Below are 20,630 nucleotides of genomic sequence, written 5' to 3'. Positions count from 1 at the left end.
GATATCAAAGCATAATTTTTTTCTTCTCTGCCTGACACTTTCTTCCTTTCGTCATGGTGGGGGCTCTTTTTGCCAGGCGGTGCTGTACCGTATCGTCGGGCTGCGCCACAGCCCTGTATCTCCAATCAGTGTCCGTGCCTGGGTAATTACCGGTCACCGCACAATGGCCGGCCAAGCCACTATATCCACACTAGCCACGCCAATAAAACCTCCGAGTTTTCCTCCTTTCCCTCTTCTCTCGCTGCCTTTTCCTCTTCCTCTTCTCCTTTCAATTCTCTCCTCTTTTTTCTCTGTGTTGTCCATATCCTCTGTAATACCTCTTCTCTCCCTTTTCTTCTATCTTATTGATCCTATCTTATCTTGTGTGTTTGCGTGCTTCTGTTACACCGCGCGTTGTACACTACACTTGACCATTGTACAAATACCATACTTGTCCTTTTGCTTATTGGCTTAATTCCTTCCCCATTCCACGAGATCTTCCCGTCCTTTTACTCGAGTTCAAGGATCTCTATTGGTCTCTTGTTTGTTGTACCATTTTTTCTTTCCCACGACTCAACCCCGGCCGTTCACCATGGGCCTCATCGGAAATGTTCTCTACTACTCTTTTCATCCCTCGGAATTGAGGGCCATAATGCAATGGTTGGTTTGCCCTGTCTTCTTCGAGCGTTCCTGAATTCCGACAGAAGTATCAATGCTGACGTGCGACCACTGTCTTTTTATGATAGGAAAGTCTGGCACATCCCCGTCCATGAACGCAAAGAGAAGGACGAAACCGAAACACAAAAGACCTGCTTCAAGTTTCTTGACAAGACCAGCCGGAGTTTTAGCGCTGTTATCAAGGAACTCCATCCCGAGTTGCTGCTTCCCGTCTGTCTGTTCTACCTGATCTTGCGTGGTTTGGATACCATCGAGGATGATACCTCGATTCCCCTTGCGACCAAGGAACCTTTGCTGCGCGACTTCAAGGACTTCCTCGAACAAGATGGCTGGACCTTCAACGGCAACCGGCCAGAGGAGAAGGACCGTGAACTGCTGGTTCAGTTTCACAACATCATCACCGAGTTCAAGAACTTGAAGCCCGCCTATAAGGAAATCATCAGGGATATCACCGACAAGATGGGAAACGGGATGGCCGACTACGCCCGTAAGGCCGAATCGGACGATGCAAGCGTTGTCACCATTGAGCAGTACGACCTGTATTGTTACTACGTGGCCGGTTTGGTCGGTGAAGGACTGACCCGTCTGTTCATCGAGGCCGAGTTCGGCAACCCGGCACTATTGAAGCGCGAACGTCTTCACAAATCCATGGGACTTTTCCTGCAGAAGACGAATATCATTCGTGATATCAGGGAAGACAACGATGACGGGCGCCGCTTTTGGCCCAAAGAGATTTGGTCCAAGCACGTCGACAACTTTGACGATTTGTTCAAGCCGGAAAACCTCGGTATCGCCCTGAACTGCAGCTCCGAGATGGTTTTGAACGCCCTAGAACACGTCGAGGACTGTCTTTTCTATCTCGCTGGTCTGCGTGAGCAGAGCGTGTTCAACTTCTGTGCGATCCCTCAGTCCATGGCCATCGCTACCCTTGAACTGTGCTTCCGCAACCCGGCAATCTTCCAGCGCAACATCAAGATCACCAAGGGTGATGCTTGCCAACTGATGATGGAGTCCACTCAGAACCTGCGTCTAGTCTACCAAGTGTTCCGCCGGTACGCTCGTCGGATTCACAAGAAGAACTCTCCTAAGGACCCCAACTTCCTCAAAATCAGTCTTGTTTGTGGACGGGTAAGTTCGAAAGATTCTTGGTCACGTTTTCAGCGCTAACGTCGAATACAGATTGAGAAATTTGCCGAAACCATCTTCCCAAGCCAGTCCGCTGAGGAAGCTCAGCGTCGCTTGACTAATACAGTGACTGAGGAGGAGGCACAAAAGGCCAAGGAAGAAGCCGAAGCGCGCCAGGATGTCTACTTCATCATGGGCCTTATGGGCGTCGTTGTGTTGATTGTTGCGCTGACTATGGTAAGTTTGAACGCCTCCGTTATCACCAACATGCGACTAATTATTCCCAGACTGGATTTGCCTGGTACATGGGCGCACGCTTCGATCTCGCTTGGCAGGAGTTGAAGAAGGGCAACTTCCGCCCCCCCCAGAAACTTGGCTCGGCCCAAAAAATTCATCAAGATTTATAGACTCGCTTTTGCACCCTTCTTACGGAGTTACGACCCTTTACTGTCTTAATTGCTAGTACATCTTCGGTTACCCCTTGCTCGCAGATGGCTTATGTCTATACGCCTGTGTTTATTATACTCACGCCATCTCTACAGCGATATACTTTCTAATAACGATTCTTTTCTTTTCACCCATTCTCGTGGGGTATCCGCTGATTCGTACGGACTGTTTTTGCCTCTAGATCACCTAGCACGGATGTCAAATTGCAATCCAGCCTGACAATGACTGTGGTTGTGCCGAAGAAGTGCTGATATTGAGCGGAGTTTACTCTGACCAGCGACGTACTAGATTTGTGTCTTTGCAGTGTCTTCGGATGCTGAAATGGCACACGTCCATTGAGGACCTGGAACATTTCGTATTAGCTAGTATTAGCTGGTCTGTAGCAATCTCATTTTTATTTTTTTAACACTACATCGTACTCTACTGTTCAGTTATCGTAACGACGGATCAACCCCGGAGGCGCGTGGAAATCGGCGGCTTTTTATTTGCCGATATCCTTGACCCCAGGTTTTCCTTCTTCATATTTTATTCTCGAAGCGCAGCGTCCACCAGTAAACCCGGAGTCCATCAGAGCCTACTGAAAATTCTGTTATTTATGCGAGCACTGCAACAGGCTTTTCCGGCATTTCGTGGATTTGCCTCGACGCCAGCACGTTTCGCATCAAACTCAGCTGCTACTCACTTACCTGTCGATATCATGGGAAAGAAAAGAAACGAGTCCGCTGGCAATGGCACAGGAGAGGGCGAGTCTCCCTCCCCGCTATCAATGAAAGACTTTCAAGTCTACAACCGCCTGTCCGTACAAATGGACCAGTTTGTAAGCCCACCAAACCAAAACCCCAACAAACTCACCCTAACAATACCCAGCACAACCATTTTCGCCTCGTCTGGAACGATCTCCAAAACGCCTGCGCCCCTACCGGCAAACAAAAACACCCCCGACAACTCATCCTCACCGGCCTCGCCTTCTGCTCCCAACTCGACTTCCACCATTCCATTGAAGAACAGCACATCTTCCCTGTCCTCGCGAAGAAAATGCCCGAGTTCCGTAAGGAATTAGATCTTCTACAACAGCATAAGAAGATCCATGCTGGACTGGCGGAGTTGGAGAGGTATCTGGAGGATTGCCGAATGGGGGATGTGGAGCTTGATAGGGCGGAGGTGAAAAGGTTGATGGATGCTTTTGGGGATGTGCTTTGGAAGCATCTTGATGAGGAGGTTGAGACCTTGGGGGCGAGGAATATGAGGAGGTATTGGACGGTGAGGGAGATGCCGGGGTTGCCGATGTGAGTGATTTGGTATACGGTTTATGGAGCAAAGTATACATTCGCAGCTTTTGTCTGGATCTGGTCATCCATTGCTTCCTGCTGATCAGGAACTGTTGTAAAGAGCTCCAGGGGACCGAGGGAGCAAAGTTCAATGCCTACTTGAGCAGACGAGTGCGATTTCCTATAATTGAAGCGGGAAATGGAGAAATATCGTGTAATCATTCTATTTCCGTCCTTTTCGTGGTCACGTCTGGCTATCTCAACTTGTGCAAATCGTGATCGAAGCGAAGAACAGTCACGCTACACCCTATCATGGGATATATATACTCGCAGCAATGAAGAATACGAATGCAGCCTACATGCGATGTGACGAATCTACCGCATAAAACTTGGCCTGTGATGCGCTGCGATGCAAGCCCATGCGTATGCGGCTGCAAACAACAGTCAGACGAATACATTATGGGATTGACCACCTTTGTTCTTTTATAACGAAGTGCGTGATAAACAGAATAGAGACCGAAGAATGGCTGTTGGAATGTACGCGACTTCTTCGCTTGTCCTGACACACATACCAGTCATATGCCGGCAAAGCACGCGCAAATGAAAAGACATTTGCCAAATTCTTTGCGCACAAATGTAAATGGACACTGAAGGATATTCTCGCACCATTCCTCATGGCGGCTTGCTTTCCCAGACTGAGCTTAATTCGTGGCTGTTTTGAGCTCAGGAATGTGGTCTTACCAATCTCGTGGATAGAAGTACACGCGTAGCCGGCAAAAAGGGCACTTTCCCCGATGATTTTCTCTTGTCTGGTATGCGGTATGAATACGGACAGGGCTTGGATATTTCCTTTTTGGGACATCAAAACAACAAAGCTATAAAGTACATGCCAGGTCTTTACACTGTTGCCTATAACCATCGGGCTTCGTGATATTACCCAGCAACCCTCCACAACTCCGGTTTATTCTCAAAAACGACGGTATTGTTAACCACCGCCACCATGAAGTTCCTAAGCACCTTCGTTACCACCGCGCTCCTCGTGAGCAGCAGCCTGGCAGCACCACGCACCCTCAAAGAACGCATGCAAGCCCGCATATCCTCCCGCCAATCAAACCCCAACCAGCGCCTTACCACCACCGACTCCGACCAACGAGCCTTAACCAACATCCAATACAGCAACAACTGGGCCGGCGCCGTCTACGAACAAGCAACCCCAGAAGGCTCCTGGAACTACGTCTCAGGCACCTTCACAGTCCCGGAACCAAAGGCCGTCGGCGAGGCCAAAGAAGGTAGTGTGACAGCTGGCTCTGCTTGGGTTGGAATCGACGGCGACACATACGGCGAGGCGATCTTGCAGACGGGCGTGGACTTCTACGTCGAGGCGGATGGGAACGTGCGCTATGATGCGTGGTACGAGTGGTACCCGGACTACGCGTACGATTTCGAGCTGGATTTCAAGGCGGGTGATGTCGTGAATCTCGTCGTTGAGGCGTACTCGTCTAGCTGGGGTTATGTGCAAATCGAAAATCTATCGACCGGCGAAACGGCAACGCAGATTCTCAGAGCACCAACGGAAAAGGCGGTGCTTGCTGGTGAGAATGCGGAATGGATCGTCGAGGACTTTCAGTCTGGTGGTGAGCTGGTGAACTTGGTTGATTTCGGGACTGTCACGTTCACAGAGACGCAGGCACAGAGTGGAAACAAGGTCTACGGAGTCAAGGACGCGTCGATCGTCGAGTTGAAGCAGGGGGATAGAGTGATTACCGAGACGACAATCATCAGTGATGAGGAGTTCAACGTGAAGTATACGGGCTAGGTTTCTTTCTTTCTCTTTGTCTTGCATATTTCTTCCATTCGTTGTATATTTTCACTAGCATCTGAATACAAATTTAAATCCTCCAAACTAAAGCAGCGACTTCGGTCCCGTATATCCCCTTAACGGAAACGGCCCCCAAACCGGCTGGAAGCCATAACCTGGACCACCTGGCCTACCAGAACCCTGATTCGCAACCACCTCCCTCCTCGACCAATACAACAACACATCCCGCAACACCTTCATCTTCATCAGCCGCGGAATAACATCATCAAACCCCCACTCACGAATGAATTTCTCGCGACTCTCCCGGACCCTGGACGCATCCATACCTATCACCGGTGCCGCACGTAGAACCGGATCATTTGCGAATGGCGGTTGTGTGCGCAAGATATGGATGAATTCCTGTGGATGCATTACAGGAATTTGCATCTATCTTCTCAGCATTTACTTTTGCTGTATACGGGTGTAGGAAGGGGGTTACCTTGAGAAAAATGAAATTCGGACGCGGGTTGTGTGGGTCGGAGAGGTAGGATAGGGCGTCGCGGGGGTTGTGCATGGGGATGTGGGTTATGTTTTGCCTGGAGAGCAGTTTTAGGAGGACTTTTTGCATTACTTTGCTGTTACTGTTAGCATCATTCTTTTTCTGGTTTGTACGGGAGGGTTACTTGTCGTCAATGTGAAGGACGAGCATTTTGCGGTTGACGGGGATGTTGGTGTCGATGCAACCTGTCCAACAACATACAAAAGCAAAATAAATCAAAAAGATGAAAGGAAAAGAGCATCTCCGTATAAAAGAGGCTTATATACATCTGGACCCAAATCCACGTTTAGACCACATTAAACGGTCTAGACTCGCGCACAGCCTTGTTAGTACATATTCAAATGTCATTGGTGCTTAGGATAAGATGGACACTGCGGTATGCAAAAAGAGTCCAGAACGTCGTGTATTTTATAGGACTTGTCTCGAACAGGGTGTCAGACGTGTGCTTTGTGAGCAGAGATTTGCATTGTCGCAGTGGATGATCTTGTACACCACGCTACGTGAGGTTCGATGCCACCGAATAGTAGGGATCTAGATGCTTTGCATATACAGGGTCCGAGGGATGCATATTTAGTCTGCTCTGGAATCGGCACATGGGATCTGACCGTGACTAAGAAGAGACACTGTGTCGATGATTGTCACTCGAGGGAACAACAGTAAAATGTTTGATAGGCAATCGCTATAATCAGATAAAGAGGGTTCGCTTGGGGGAGAACGACTGGCGAATATAGAATGCAATGTTTACAGTCAAGTCCTTCTACCATGTCGTACACAAGAAGCTGTCATTAATCATACCTATTTACCATACCCGAAGAATACTTTAGCCCTCACAAACCAAATACACAACAAGCTATACAGATTCTAGCGCCCAACCAACTCAATAAACATACCGAAACCTCGTATTCTACACCATCATTAGCAAAAACACCAACCAAAGCACAACCACAGCAGCAAGACTCACCTCAAAATCAGTCAAATCAGTCAAAACCTCTTCCCCCAACCCCTCAACACTCATCCCCCTCTCCTTCACCAGATTCCTCCGAACCAGCAACACCCTCAACCCCAGGGCACAAGCAATTTGAGTCACCGCACAAGCCAGACCGAGTTTACATGCCGTCGGATACACAGGAGCCTCGTCTGACAGAAACGCGTGCGGACCGATGATGTTCCCAATACAGTAGGCCAGAAAGACGAGCGCGGTGGAGGTAACGCGCTTGGTGTAGCCTCCCATGTTGCTGGAGGGCATCTGGAGGGCGAGTACGAGGGAGGAGACGAAGGATCCCGTCTAGTACTGTTAGCTTGCTGGAAAGAAAAGATTGAGAAGGGTGGGGTGTACAATATAGTAGCCGAAAAGCACGCCGTATTGGTTTTCACCCCGTGGAAATTTCCAGAGAAGGCTTATTCCGAGAACGGTGGGGATGAGATAGATGGCCATTATGATTGTGCGGATGTTCTTGAACCGTGTTGCGAGGTAGGAGCCTGAGAGAATGAAGAATACCTGGAAGGCTCCTTGGGGGATGCCTAGTGTTGTTGTCAGAAGGGAGCTGTCGACGAGGCCTTTGATGATGAGTTTTCCGAACTGTTGTCACTTGTCAGCTCTGTTGTTGTTGATGGTAGGTTGGAGTATACGTACGTTGGCAAAACCCCCATTGATGGTCTCATTCAGCAAGGTGAAGAGGAAAAGGATCCAAACTTGCGGGTCGATAAGTGCCTCGCGGATTTGGTGCCATTTGATAGAGCGGTTTAGGATACCCTAATTTGTCAGAGGTTGCTTTTCCTTCGTCAATATAAAACCTACTGTCTGATTGTGCTTTCCCCTCCCAATAAGCAAAACCTTCTCCTCAACAGTAAACCCCTTCGATGAGAGAATGCTATTCGGAAGAAAAATCATCAACACCCCACCCCAGATAACCGTCGCACCACCGCAGATCATAAACACAGCTTTCCAGACGGGGAAGCTATCGATTTGGCCGATGCCGTATGTAATCAAGCCTCCGACCTAGTTCTGTCAGCCCTGGGTAGATTGATATGATAGGAAAGCTTACCATTGCACCAACGCCGTTGCAGCAGTAAAAGCATCCTGCTCGGAAGGGCTGCTCTTGTCGTAGATACCACATGCCAACGATCATCATGAAGCACGGCGTGATGGGGGCCTCGAAGCAGCCTAGCAGGAAACGGCAAATTCCTAGTCCGGTGAAGTTGTGGGAACTGGCTGTTATCATGAGGATGGAGCCCCAGCAGAGACTGCATAGTCAGTACCTATAGGATAGAGGAGATGGGTGAGAGAACTTACACAAATGTAGAAATAACGGTCCCAACCGGCAAACGCTGGGCGATGTAACTAGCCGGGTACTCCCAGAAGAGGTAACCTAAATCGTCAGTGTCCCGCCTTTCACTCCTGGGAAATAACCGTACCGAAGTAGAAAATACTGGTCAGCCAGCTATACTGGTCACTGGTGATATTCGCATTGTCGAAGAGATCGAACACCGCACTGTATGAGAGCGCCTGCTCCATTAACCCCATTCCCCTCCCCAGAGTGAGAATACATACCTGTTTATCAATATACTGCAGAATGTACGTCCCACATAGTAGCGGGAGAAGGATACAGTCGATCCGTCGTCGGAGCTTCTTGGATTTTGTCTCGTCACTCAGCATCTCTTGCATTTGTGCATGGGTGATGCCATGCTCGTGGAGAAAGAGTTCTGCCTCGTCAAGCGTGGAGATTATCTGGCCATCTTCGACATCATCATATCTGGGAGTAACTGTTGATAGAGCATAGCTTTTCTGATCTTTTGTTTCACTGGCCTTCATTTCTGTGGCCATTTTAGTACACTGCTATGTAGAAGATGGATGGACACAATGCCGCCCCGGACAGACGTTGTATATAGCCCCAACGTTATCGCCATCCATGATCTTAGCAAGAAAATAGTTCCTTGGCTTGATAGCAGAAACATTTCCGAAAAGGGTTATACTATCACCATGAAGATATGAAATCGTATCGGCCGTATTTCTGCACCCCGAGATAAGATGCGGAGAAACCATGCATCCAATCTATCAAGATAACGCCAGAGTGGAGAAAGAGGATAAGCACGCCAGCACCAGGTCCGGTCCTTGGCGGCAGTGATAATGCGGGCGATGCCCGAATACTTTTTTCTCAATTGTGTTGCAATTGTCATGTTCTCGTTCAAAATGTTGTTGCTGGCGGTGTTGCCGGCTATTCTTCTGCTGGGTGTGCAGAAGACACATGGGTATTCAGTGTCGTCGGGACTTATTGCGCAATTTCAGATTGCGGCTTCGCCATGGATTCCGGAGCCGTTAAGGGAGTTTGTTATCTCGAGGCCGAGAGTTACTGTTAAGCAGGGGACGGTGGTTGGTGTGACTTTGTGGGATACACTCAAGAACCCGATTGATGCTTTTCGAGGAATCCCGTATGCTCTTCCTCCACTTGGAGAGAGACGGTTTCGCTCCCCAGTCGCAATTGAGAGGTCAGACGACGTTTTGGATGCGAGTCAGTTCGGTGCGAGGTGAGCACCAATCTCGTCGACCTGAAAAACAATGCTAACTGATTAGATGCCCTGGAAAGCAGCTACTGAAGTTCGGCGGCGACAGTCACTCCAGCGAAGATTGCCTTACGGTCAACGTATTCCGACCTCATGGGACGAACGGAAAGAAACTCCCTGTCGCAGTCTACGTGCATGGTGGTGCCTACAATCGGGGAACTTGTAAGCCTCCTTGGGTTTCAATTGGGTAGCTGCTAACAGCAGAAGCATCGATGCACAATACGGCTTCGATGGTGGGATGGTCTGAGGAGCCTTTCATCGGCGTTAGCTTCAACTATCGGTAAGTGAGACACTGCGATGAATTTGACCCCAATTGACTGTGACAGTGTCGGAGCTCTTGGTTTCCTCCCATCGACGATTACGGCCGAAGAAGGCGTGCTGAATCTCGGACTTCGTGACCAAATACTGCTGTTTCAATGGATACAAGAAAACATCGAGGCATTTGGTGGTGATCCGTCGCAAGTGACACTGTTTGGACTGTCCGCTGGAGCGCATTCGGTATGTCTTTCGTCTAGGTATAGTTCGTTTCTGACAGTCCTAGATCGCGCATCATATCATGAACCTCGACACGCAAGGGCTTTTCCACCGCGCAATTATTGAATCTGGATCAGTCACTTCTCGTGCCGTACATCCCTACAATGCACGTCTACACGAGCAACAATTTGACGAGTTTGTCCAAGAAGCCGGATGCGCGGACCATCCTGTCTCCGAGATCATGACCTGCCTTCGCAGTCAACCACCAGAAGCCATAACCAGCGCCTCATTCACTATCTTTGACCGATATAATCCCAGTGTTCGCTGGGCCTTCCAGCCCGTTATCGACGGTGATCTCATCAAGCAGCGGCCCATCGACGCCTGGCACTCTGGGAAATGGAACCGCATGCCTATCCTGACGGGCTTCAACACCAACGAAGGAACATACTACGTCCCAGAATCAATGTCGACGTCCGATGAATTCACCTCATTTTTCCATACCCTCCTTCCCGCATATACGGAGAAAGACCTCCAGAAAATCAACAAGCTATACCCCGATCCAGCACTTGACACTTCCTCAATCTACGCCGAAACAAGGAACATCTCTGTCGGAGCACAGTACAAACGCGTCGAAGCTGCATACGGACACTACGCATACGCATGCCCAGTTAGGCAAACAGCAACGCTCGCCTCGACTGGTCAGGAGGCACCGATATTCCTTTACCGCTGGGCACTAAACAAAACCGTCCAGGGCGGCGCAAACCACGGCGACCAAATGGCATACGAGACGCTTAACCCGGAGGTGCGTGAGATATCTGAATCTCAAGAAGAAATCGCTGGGATACTGCATGCATACTTTACCTCGTTTATAGTCCGGGCTGATCCGAATGCGATTGGTGGGCGATATGCGCATCGGCCGGAATGGAAGGCATATGATGCATCCAAAAAATCAGGAAAGAAAATCATGATCTTTGGCGAAGGTAATGATGAACGCGCTGGAGGTGAGGGCAAAGGTGTCGCGGCGACAATGGCCGGCGATGAATGGAGTCGGAGGGAGTGCGATTTCTGGTGGACGAAGAGTGGGATCGAGGATGAGTCATAAGCCTGTATATCTCTAACATCCATTGCTTGTAGAACAAACAACCATCTATACCACCTGCATAAAATGCCAGTTACGATCAGACACGCTCGGTTTCCCGAGGAGAACTCGCAGGTTCTCGCGCTGTTTGCCGCGTATGCCGAATCTCTCGGTGTCGACCTCACCTTTCAGAACTTCCGAAAGGAAGTCGCCTCGTTTCCTGGAAAATATGCCTCCTCACAAGGAGGAGCTTTATTACTCGCTGAAGTTACCGATACCACTTCAAGTAACACCAATCCCAACGGCTTAATCGGCTGCGTCGCCCTCCGCTACAACACACCCATCTGGTGCGAAATGAAACGTCTCTACGTAACGCCCCAAGCCAGAGGAACCGGCACCGGAGAAAAACTAGTCACAGCGATTATCCAGCAAGCAAAGGATCTCGGATACGAGGGGATGCGACTCGATACACTGCCGGAGATGGTGGCAGCGCAGAAACTGTATCGACGATTTGGGTTTGAGATTATCGACAAGTATTATGACACGCCGTTGGAGCAGACGGTTTTTATGGGGTTGCGGTGGTCGGGTTGCTAGTTTCTGTTTTGGGAAATATTGAAGCTATTCGAGTCGAGCCCTAGTGGAGGCTGATAAGGGTTGTTGATAAGATGAGGGGTACCGTCCACCTCTGTACTCCATTTACTCCGTTCATAGCGATAATTACGATAATTGATCCATCAAATGCTTCCATTCCTCCTCCTCGACGGAGGCCTAGGAACCACCCTCGGGTCCCCTCCTCACAACATCATCTTCACCTCCTCAACTCCCCTCTGATCCTCGCACCTCCTCCTCTCTGCCCCCTCCACTTTAACCACCGTGCACCGCTCCTTCTTGACCGCAGGAACAGACATTCTTCTCACAGCAACCTACCAAACCAGTTTCGAAGGTTTCACGCGCACGGATCCCAGATTTACGCGTGATGATGCGGCGCGGTATATGCGCTCTGCGATCCCGCTCGCACGCGATGCGTTTGCAGCACTTCCTGACAGGTCGGTTCGCGTAGCATTATCGCTAGGTCCATATGGGGCGGCTATGTCACCTGCTGCAGCGGAGTATTCGAGCTTATATCCAGAGAAGATGAATAATGAGGATGCGTTGAGGACGTGGCACGGGGAGCGGTTGAGGGTGTTTGTGGAGGACGATGCGGCGTGGGATGGAGTCAAGTATGTGGTCTTTGAGACAGTGAGAAGGGCTGATGAGGTGAAAGCGATACGGGGGGCTGTTCATGATATACCCCTAGGGGCTAAGGGACGAAAGCCGTGGTGGCTTTGCGGTGTGTTTCCGACAGAGGGGGTGGATGAGGTTCACTGGGATACCGTGAAGAAAATGAAGCCAGGGGACTGGGAAGGAGCTATTCTGAGAGGCTGTTGCCGGGCTGGACCAGAAAATATTGCGGCATTGCGGCAAAGGGTAGATCAGACTGCTAGCTTTGATCGAGCGAGCAATGTAAAGGCCATTGACAAACAATGTATCATGGCACGACGGACTACACGCCAACACGAACACTAGAAGATGATTGATCTGAGGATATTAAGAAGCTATGCCGTACAAAGTGAAGGCAACTTGCAATGATGAGAAGTCAGTACTCGCCGGATGCGTAACAGGCTGCCATTGGTAGAACCCCACAGGGGCCATTGAAATACAGGGACAAAGAAAAAGACCAGATAGCCTTATACGCACATACTACATTATGGATGCTGTCTTACTGCAGTTGACTGATTACTGAGAGTCTTATTGTAGAGAAGAAATGGTATAACAAGCCTTGTACGCCAATGATGTACCAAAACTCCGTATAAGCGAATGCCTCCTCAAACACGATTTCATGAACAAAACCAAGAAAAAGCAAATCTTTTGATAGACTTAGCAAGTGGATAATAGATCAGAAGCTTCTCATTCCTTAAGTCCCTCTTTAAAAGGGTATGTGTAATCTCAAGTCCACTGACCTTTATGTTAATTGTATGGAATTAGTACCCTTTATGAGCACATAGGGGAAGGACATCCGAAATCCTCCTCTTTCGACAGCCATTTCCTGAATAAATTGGGCATCAAGGATATCCTCAATCTCGAGTCGTAGCGTGGCGTCGTTTCCCGCTTTGAAAATAAGCCCCTTCACCATCTTGATTGGAAGAAGACTCGCTGGCTATATTAAAGGCGTGGAATAGGTGAGCTCGATGGCGTCATCGTCATTCAAATTATCTTAGAAGGCCTTCGACTTGTACTTTAAAAGGATGCTGGGAGATGCATGATTCTCGAAATGAATGGTTGTAGTACATGGTTGTAGGTGGATGATTTGGTCTAGGAGTCGTATGTATTTAATCAAAGGTGTGCCGCTTTTCTAACAGGCTGCTCTCTGTCGAGCTGTAGCCTGCTGCATATTCAAAGAAGTTTTTTCTTTTCTTTTTTTCTTTTTTTCAATTAAAGCGCATGACGCCGATTTGACAACGTGCAATAGGCAAAGCATCAGTCAAGCAGCCAAAGGCCGATTGGGATAGGCAATAAAGACCGGCTATTTCGCGTTTACACAATATGCCCTATTCCTTTTGAAAGTTGGAATCAAATTTACATGCCATTTGCTACCTCTAATACCCTTTATGATAACTACCCCGACGCCCCGGATGCTGCTGCCGATCCGCTTCAAGTGTCTGAGCAAACTTGCTCCGTGCCCTAATCGCCGGCCCCTTCCAGTAAAAGACGTAAATCGGAATCATAACTAAGACCCCAATACACCCGAGCAATGTACTAGCCCATTGGAGATGAAGTCTACCCCCGATATTCTCATACATCGGCGTTGAATACATGGTAGCAATCCCAGCCAGGAAGTCCCGCGCGAAGCCATTTCCTCCAGTTGCAGAGGCTGAATATGGACCGTAGGCGGCGACCATGTAGTCGATTGTGGCCATGTAGATGGCGTAGTTGGCCATGGCGATTAAACAGGCGAAGATGCATGGGGCGATCCAAGGAGTATATTCGGGACCCATGGTTGTCCAGGCGAATCCTAGGAGACCGATGGGCTCAAGCGGGCATATAAAGAGCAGTAATAAAAGGCGACGTTCAGCAAGTCGAGAGCCAGACCCTTCTGATTGTCGGATATGCTGTTGGCGCCAGATATCCGGGAGGAACATGAAGTAGGCAATGAGATAGCCGATTAGGATTGAGCCAAAGGACATTCCTACTGCCAGGGTGCTGAAGCCCCATTGTGTGAAAACGAGGGTGAACGATTCAGTAAAGACAAAAATCAAAGCATCGGAGAAACCTGAAAGAAGAGATAGGAATAGGACAATCGGCTCGCGCAGGAACATCTCGAATGGGCGGCGCCATATCCGTAGCACGTCCTTTGCTTCCAACCGCGGCTCTTTGAGTTCGTTCGGGCCCCATACATCATCTCCATTCTTACGGCGACGTCGAGCTTCCCGGTCTATCAGTATCGTTGCGCGTGTTTCAGGGATGAAGAAGTGCAGGGCTTGCGTGACCCCGCCGAATATCAGTTGCACCCAGAACACCCAGTGCCATGAAAGATATTCGCCGATGAATCCTCCGAAAAAGGGTCCAATTGTTGAGCCCCCGACGGATGATAAAACCACATACGCAACGGCATAACCTTGATCATTCGCTTCCCACATGTCGGCCGTCATTCCAAGTGTAACCGACCCTCCTGCTGAGCTGATCCCGCCCAGGAACCGACACACCACGATAGTCCCAAAGTTTGGAGCCACCGCGCAAGGAATCTGCCAGATATTCACGAGGAAAAGACTAAGCTGCATGATCGGCCACCGACCGAATTCCTCACTCCATGGCGCCCAAAGTTCACAGCCGAATGCATACGCTACAAGAAAGATCATCTGCCCTACCCGCGCCGCCTGGTCACTTATCCCAAATTCTTCTGTTAACCCCGGGACAGCATTCGCGTATACACCGGTGTTGAAATTCATCGACATCTGCACGGCAAAGATGACGGACAGAATACCCCACTTCTTGTACCAAGGGAAACAGAACCCAAGCTTATCGTAACATTCGTCTTCGAGGAGTTCACGCTTTCCACCTCGATGGATTTCTTTTGTTTCTTTATCGGCATACTCGGGGTCTTCTGCATGGGATGCCGATGGTTGGTTGGTCTCGCTGGCCGGGAGGGACTTTCGCGGTGCGAACTGTTCCTTTTCTCTATTAGTTGTGTCTTTCTCGAGTGGACTCGGATCGATGGGATCGATAGGCATTGTCGCTGTCGGTTTGGTTTCCAGATCTAGATCTATACCGCGATCTCCGATTGACAACTATAATGCGTGTACATAGTCAAGAAAAGTAGGGAGACAAATTACAGAGTGGAAAGAGAAGAATATCAGCAGGTTACATCGCCACTGGGATTTCCCCTCACAGCATGAACAAATGCCGAATTCGTATACAGTATGTTTTGTTTGTTAGATGATATCACCACTAAACCTTGCGGCGGAGTTTTGGTGGTAAGAACGGCAAACGCAATTCTATTCGTCCCTTCCAGCTTGTTACTAAACAATAAATCGAGCTTAAAGCAAGGAAGAGGACATTTCAACACCAGTTTAAAGTATCACTACTGACCGATATAGATGGAAATCATGCTGCATTCAGGATTGCCATGGCCCAATTTGTCTATCCACTAAACAGAAAGCCACTCAAGTTCAATCTGACAGAAACCTTTTAGTCATTGCTGCTCAGGCTAGTGACGCTGACTCCAAGCGTTCTCTCGCTGCCAGTATTAGAACGCTGCTGCCATTGTCCTCCCGAAGACGATATAAGTTGATTTGCTTCTTCTCGCCTGATTGTCTAGTGAGTGCAAACCTAGTCGACTGATGTCTCATCGCAGCCAAAGAGACCTCCTCGATGTTGAGCTTCAGAGTTTCCGCAACATCTCGAAGCCCCCTCCGATCTTTGGCTTGCCATTCCTTGACCTCTTTCATACTTCGAGGATCAGGGTCAACCTTGGTGAACAAACCCTCATCATGCTGGACGAAACAAATGTTAAAGTTGCGAGAGAACCGGAGTTGCGAGAGAGTCCAGCTTTTGTGGTCCTTAATCTCCCAAGTTCTTATATCTGTAATGTGAGAACCATCCAGTAATTTTCCCGGAGCGCCATGTTGTAACACCCGCAATAACGGTCCGTTTGCTATGGTATGGTATAGCCATTGGTATAACCATGATCCTTTTCTTGGCAGGAACCAAGGCACGAACCCACCTTATGTTGGACAGCGATGTTCAATCTGGAAAGCTTGTACTTGATAATTCGATAATAGCCCACTCGATTCCAGCTGCCCAAGGAAACTTACCCCAAAGCAGTCAATAGCTATCAGTGAGATTGTTGTATTAGCCCCTGGTGGAGTTGCTTATTTTCACCTAGAATCTGCATTTGGCACTGGAGTAGCAGCTAAAAGTGCGCTTATGCAACATGCGGCCATGCTGACTATGGCGAGGATCTTGGAAAAGCAGTATGGGAATAAAGTCAAGTGCTATGCACAGGATCCAGCAAAAGATGATGCTGAGACTGCTGAGACGAGTTCCTAGAATCAATCGGCATCACCTCATCGTGCGATCCTAAAGGCTTCCTGAGGTCGATGCTGAGACGTTGGTATCTCGGCTAGCCCCGACCAACCAATCCGGCAGGTTATCGCCGATATCGGGAAGCTCGCAGTTATTCTCTAGAATTTTGTTGAGAAGGAGCTACAGGATGAGTGAGCTTTCGCCATTCGTTGCATTGTCGTGCAGTGATCTAATACTGATGAGGTAGATCGTACGGCACGGATCTAGTCTATTCGAGGGTTCCCGATATGGTGAAGGTGTACGAGCAACTGCTGCTCGACAATGTGGATAATGTGTTCGGTAAGCTTGTTGGTATGTGAGGAAGAACATGAACACTTGAGCTATGTCAGCAATCATCAATCAAGTGTGGAGAGAACTTCTCTTCTGGCGTAGAGCATCGATGGATATCTAGCAAGATAGTAGCTGCGTGTTATCTTCTCTTGTAACTAGTCGTTCCATTCTGAACACATGTTGAAGAGACAAGATTGTGTGTATCTGGTATAGTGTATTTGCTTTCAATCAACCAGCCGACAGTTGACGACTTCTTGGCTTGTATAACAAAACTGAAAATTCCATCCGGGCTGTATGATGCGCTTTCTGTCGACAAGGGTCAAGAGACCTTCACGGCCTATTAATGCATTGTTTACCATGTTTGCTACCGTACTGTAGGCTATTTGAAGGGTGATTGTATATAGGAGGCCGCAACAAAACCGATGTAGGTTTCGTCTAATAGGCCATAATCAAGTTATTATCATTACAACCTACTGGCTACACATGGCTTATACTCCGATATTCCACCCAAATTGCTGGAAACATTTTCACTTATCTCAGCATTCTAAGCTCCAATAAGGCCGGCGAACAGGCATTCACTCCTTGATGGAAAGCCCCTAAGCACCGCCTCAGCCACCGACACGAATGAAAACTATTCATCCTGGAGGATCACATCTCAGCGGCTATCTTTAGAGACAGCGGCTAATATTCTACCATTTAAGAACACACAGCCTCGCAGATATAGGCGCTTACCAGGTTTCCCTCTTTTGCTTTTCTCATCGCCTTCGTTCCTGGCTCTCTTCATCTCCTTCTGCAAGTCCAATTTGCTTTAGCTTCTGGGGCAAGTCGCATCTACTACAGAATGGCGTCCCCAGACGAGATGAGCCCCGATAATGATCTGCAAAAGACCCTCAAGTTCTACAATGAGGGGAAACCGCTCTTCACCCGTGCCGTGCTCGAAGACCTCGACCGTCATCTCGAAAAGGGCGAAAATAAGGTCGTGATCAGGGACTATCTGGACAATGAACATGTCTACGACCTCGAGATCCCAGATTGGTGTGCGGACAGCGTGTAAGTACTCATAGTGATACCAAAAGGAATGAAACAGATACTAACCAAATAAAGGGATACGGTCCGCATAAAGTACAACGGTATTGAGACCCTGACAACCTTGCATCCGGATGAGAATAAAGTTTCATGGGGAACGCGCACCATGATGATTACCTATGGATCTCACTACAAATACGACAATATCACGGTCGAGAAAGTCAGAACCGCATTCGAGCGCCAATGGGAAGCCTGGAAGCAATCCAAGACCTGCAAGCACCTTACACAGCAGCTTGAGAAGCTCACTCCAAACCAGGTGGCTGCTATCACAAAGATCGTTGGGTTTGCGCTTGGCCCAGTTGCATGTCTCGACGTTAAATTTGCGGACGGCATTGGACCGTCAGCTGCAAACGCGCTCACGCAGCATATGGCACTTCTGACTATCGCGAAAATCCTCGAGCAGCAAAATGGTGGACGGAAAGTCAAGTGTTACACCCAAGACCCGGTCAACAAGGGCGTCGGCAACGAGTCCCTCAAGACCCTTGGAATCACCTCGCTCGACGACCCAAAGGGATTTCTAGAAGTTGACGACAAAACGCTGGTCGTTTCCATCCACCCAAACGTGCCCGTTCGCCAGGTCATCGCCGATCTCCAGTACCCTGCGGCAATGCTATGGAACACCGTCGAGGAGCCAGTGAAAAGAGAATGGGAGCAGAAAATCATGGATGATGGGGATGTCACTTGGATTTTGTAAGTATTGACCGACTCAGATTGTTTAAGAGCAGATAGTTGACTTAGGGTAGCCCGTACAGTACTGATCCTGTTTCTTCGAGAGTGGTTCGAATGACTGAACAGTACGATCAGTTGCCGTTTGACGATGCGGATGACTGGTTTGGAAAGTTGACGTGGTATGTGATGAAGCACAGGGACGCTTGATATTTATGGAATTATCTATTGATACATGATGACGAAAAACGCAATGAACTTCCTTGGGAGCATGCCGCCAAACCCAGGTATGGAATGGACAGCAACCTTACAAAGAAGACGCTGCTGCTGAAAGAAGAAAGACAGAAAGCAACTATCAGTAGGAAACTTGGAGGAAATTGACCAGATAATAAAGGAAAAAGAACACATCCTGGTCAGAAGGCACTGAACTGGTGAAATCGACAGCGTGAATACTCCCAATAACATAAAAAATGAGCACCGTCGGAGATGCATAAAAATGACCATCGTGGCAAGTGCCTTATTGACCAGCTTTCTTGTTGTCGCTTGAAACGAGAATATTGATTTCCATGTTGGGTGAAGTGCGGATCCTATGTCAGCAAGTTCACGCTTCAATTTCTATACTGGAATATTGTCGAACAGTGCAGCATTTATATCTCTTCACCAAGGCTCTTGAACCTGTAGAATTCCTCACAAAGCAGTTCGTGTTGACTTTTCCCAAGTCATTACTAGTGTACTAACCGAGAAAGGGGGTAATCTGAACGTGCCTTTCATCATCGAATTTTTCAATTCCAATGTAGCCAGTAATAATTCTCGGCTTGCCGCATATTCATGCCTCTGAATTTTCCAGATCCGATTTTTCTTCACACCTGTGTCATTCAAAGCAAGCGAATGAGCCGAGGCGGTCTCGGGAGGTAGGTCACCTACATCCGGCGAGGGCTCTCGGGAACCCGCATAATGCATTTATATTCATACATTATGTGATCTGTATAGGCCCAGTTAAATTGGTTAAAATAACAAAGTGATACTTACCCGGAATGGTAGGGTGTCACAGAGACGGAAATTCCTAGACAAGCAAAGGGCGTCCTAAAACTGCAACGAGTAGATGAGATGCTGCCACGCAATGTGCTGGCGTTCGCTAGTTTCGGAATTGGGTGCTTCCATATTTGCTTCTTGTCATGGTGCAGCGTGTTGCAGGTGTTTCTAAGCGTTGCTCATTGATCAGTCGCCTTGATTATGCTATCGTTTTCAACAAATTGCATAAGTTTGATACACATGGGAGACAAAAGTGCTCTGCAGATATTAGATGGCCAACACGAGCATCATTAGTCACTAATGATCACATGGAATACTTTTGCTTGCTTGCCCCACCATGTGAGGCTAAGGAGACTGATAGCATTCGAGTCACAATATATATTCCCGATATGAGCAAGTTCAAGCCACTGCTAGACCTCAATTGCAGTAGTCCATTCACGATTTCCAGGCTGTAACACTGATTGCCGACCATAGTATAGAGATCTCGTTATTACTTTTGCAGTAGCAGTTAAACCCATTGCAAAACCAGTCTCATCAAAGTTGTAGATATCATCAGGGTCAATGCCGTATTGAAGTATCATACGTTGCACACAGTCAAACCACTCCTGGATGATTTCTGGGTCTTCGCATTTTGCACGTTCATAATTATAGCGCCTTGAGCATTGGGTTGAAAGTTCCGAGTGTCTTTTCACCTAGTTAAAGACCCAATTCTCACTGGGGTAGTTCCACGTGTACACAGGTCACGCCGCCTCATGAAACGGATAACCAATAAGGCGGTTAAACTCCGAGTCGGGGAAGTCGGGGAGTCGATTATCCGGACTGCACGAGGCTATATATGAAGAGGAAATTTAGATTACACGGAGGGTAACATTGATACCTATAGACACCATAGATGGTAGAATGAGTGCTTGGCTATCTAAACGAGTGTGTCCGTATATGAGGGATCTGTCGGCCTCGGTAATCGGACCAACTATTGATCCACCTCGA

The 20,630-nt window shown here is 48.5% G+C and overlaps 9 protein-coding genes across 9 annotated transcripts; 6 read left to right on the top strand and 3 right to left on the bottom strand.

Moving 5' to 3' along the window:
• The first annotated feature begins 248 nt into the window (after positions 1-248).
• Positions 249-2,197, top strand: erg9 (bifunctional farnesyl-diphosphate farnesyltransferase/squalene synthase). The gene is made up of 4 exons (XM_040781942.1): positions 249-639; positions 726-1,785; positions 1,837-2,019; positions 2,070-2,197. Exons 1-4 carry the CDS (start codon positions 572-574, stop codon positions 2,187-2,189), a joined length of 1,431 nt encoding a protein of 476 aa, XP_040638461.1. The 5' UTR covers positions 249-571; the 3' UTR covers positions 2,190-2,197.
• Positions 2,198-2,926: 729 nt separating this feature from the next.
• EURHEDRAFT_456627 (hemerythrin domain-containing protein) lies at positions 2,927-3,519 on the top strand (the record flags this gene model as incomplete). The annotated part of the gene is made up of 2 exons (XM_040784363.1): positions 2,927-3,046; positions 3,097-3,519. The coding sequence occupies 2 exons, from the start codon at positions 2,927-2,929 to the stop codon at positions 3,517-3,519; spliced, it is 543 nt and encodes a 180-aa protein (XP_040638460.1).
• A 978-nt stretch (positions 3,520-4,497) lies between these two features.
• On the top strand, positions 4,498-5,313 carry EURHEDRAFT_456526 (A4/G1 family peptidase; the record flags this gene model as incomplete). The annotated part of the gene is made up of 1 exon (XM_040784358.1): positions 4,498-5,313. One exon carries the CDS (start codon positions 4,498-4,500, stop codon positions 5,311-5,313), a length of 816 nt encoding a protein of 271 aa, XP_040638459.1.
• Positions 5,314-5,490: 177 nt separating this feature from the next.
• Positions 5,491-5,935, bottom strand: EURHEDRAFT_420232 (uncharacterized protein; the record flags this gene model as incomplete). Its single annotated transcript, XM_040783334.1, has 2 exons — positions 5,491-5,742; positions 5,795-5,935. Coding segments are annotated over 2 exons (393 nt in total), but the record flags the coding sequence as incomplete, so codon positions are not given.
• A 354-nt stretch (positions 5,936-6,289) lies between these two features.
• EURHEDRAFT_537881 (putative MFS transporter) lies at positions 6,290-8,666 on the bottom strand (the record flags this gene model as incomplete). The annotated part of the gene is made up of 9 exons (XM_040787346.1): positions 6,290-6,758; positions 6,816-7,139; positions 7,191-7,433; positions 7,488-7,607; positions 7,653-7,853; positions 7,900-8,098; positions 8,148-8,223; positions 8,270-8,363; positions 8,406-8,666. The coding sequence occupies 9 exons, from the start codon at positions 8,664-8,666 to the stop codon at positions 6,732-6,734; spliced, it is 1,545 nt and encodes a 514-aa protein (XP_040638457.1). The 3' UTR covers positions 6,290-6,731.
• A 368-nt stretch (positions 8,667-9,034) lies between these two features.
• Positions 9,035-11,042, top strand: EURHEDRAFT_479185 (putative extracellular lipase). The gene is made up of 5 exons (XM_040785463.1): positions 9,035-9,379; positions 9,426-9,577; positions 9,623-9,695; positions 9,742-9,913; positions 9,957-11,042. The coding sequence occupies exons 1-5, from the start codon at positions 9,045-9,047 to the stop codon at positions 10,989-10,991; spliced, it is 1,767 nt and encodes a 588-aa protein (XP_040638456.1). The 5' UTR covers positions 9,035-9,044; the 3' UTR covers positions 10,992-11,042.
• A 12-nt stretch (positions 11,043-11,054) lies between these two features.
• Positions 11,055-11,561, top strand: EURHEDRAFT_515537 (GNAT family N-acetyltransferase; the record flags this gene model as incomplete). The annotated part of the gene is made up of 1 exon (XM_040786390.1): positions 11,055-11,561. The coding sequence occupies one exon, from the start codon at positions 11,055-11,057 to the stop codon at positions 11,559-11,561; it is 507 nt and encodes a 168-aa protein (XP_040638455.1).
• A 2,042-nt stretch (positions 11,562-13,603) lies between these two features.
• Positions 13,604-15,235, bottom strand: EURHEDRAFT_377780 (MFS general substrate transporter; the record flags this gene model as incomplete). Its single annotated transcript, XM_040778999.1, has 1 exon — positions 13,604-15,235. The coding sequence occupies one exon, from the start codon at positions 15,233-15,235 to the stop codon at positions 13,604-13,606; it is 1,632 nt and encodes a 543-aa protein (XP_040638454.1).
• Positions 15,236-17,568: 2,333 nt separating this feature from the next.
• EURHEDRAFT_412584 (uncharacterized protein) lies at positions 17,569-18,898 on the top strand. The gene is made up of 3 exons (XM_040781941.1): positions 17,569-17,909; positions 17,964-18,635; positions 18,689-18,898. Exons 1-3 carry the CDS (start codon positions 17,701-17,703, stop codon positions 18,819-18,821), a joined length of 1,014 nt encoding a protein of 337 aa, XP_040638453.1. The 5' UTR covers positions 17,569-17,700; the 3' UTR covers positions 18,822-18,898.
• Positions 18,899-20,630: the final 1,732 nt, after the last annotated feature.

The sequence above is a fragment of the Aspergillus ruber genome, assembly GCF_000600275.1.
Source record: "Aspergillus ruber CBS 135680 unplaced genomic scaffold scaffold00014, whole genome shotgun sequence".
Lineage (NCBI taxonomy): Eukaryota > Fungi > Ascomycota > Eurotiomycetes > Eurotiales > Aspergillaceae > Aspergillus > Aspergillus ruber.
This window is presented reverse-complemented; position numbering and strand designations above follow the sequence as displayed.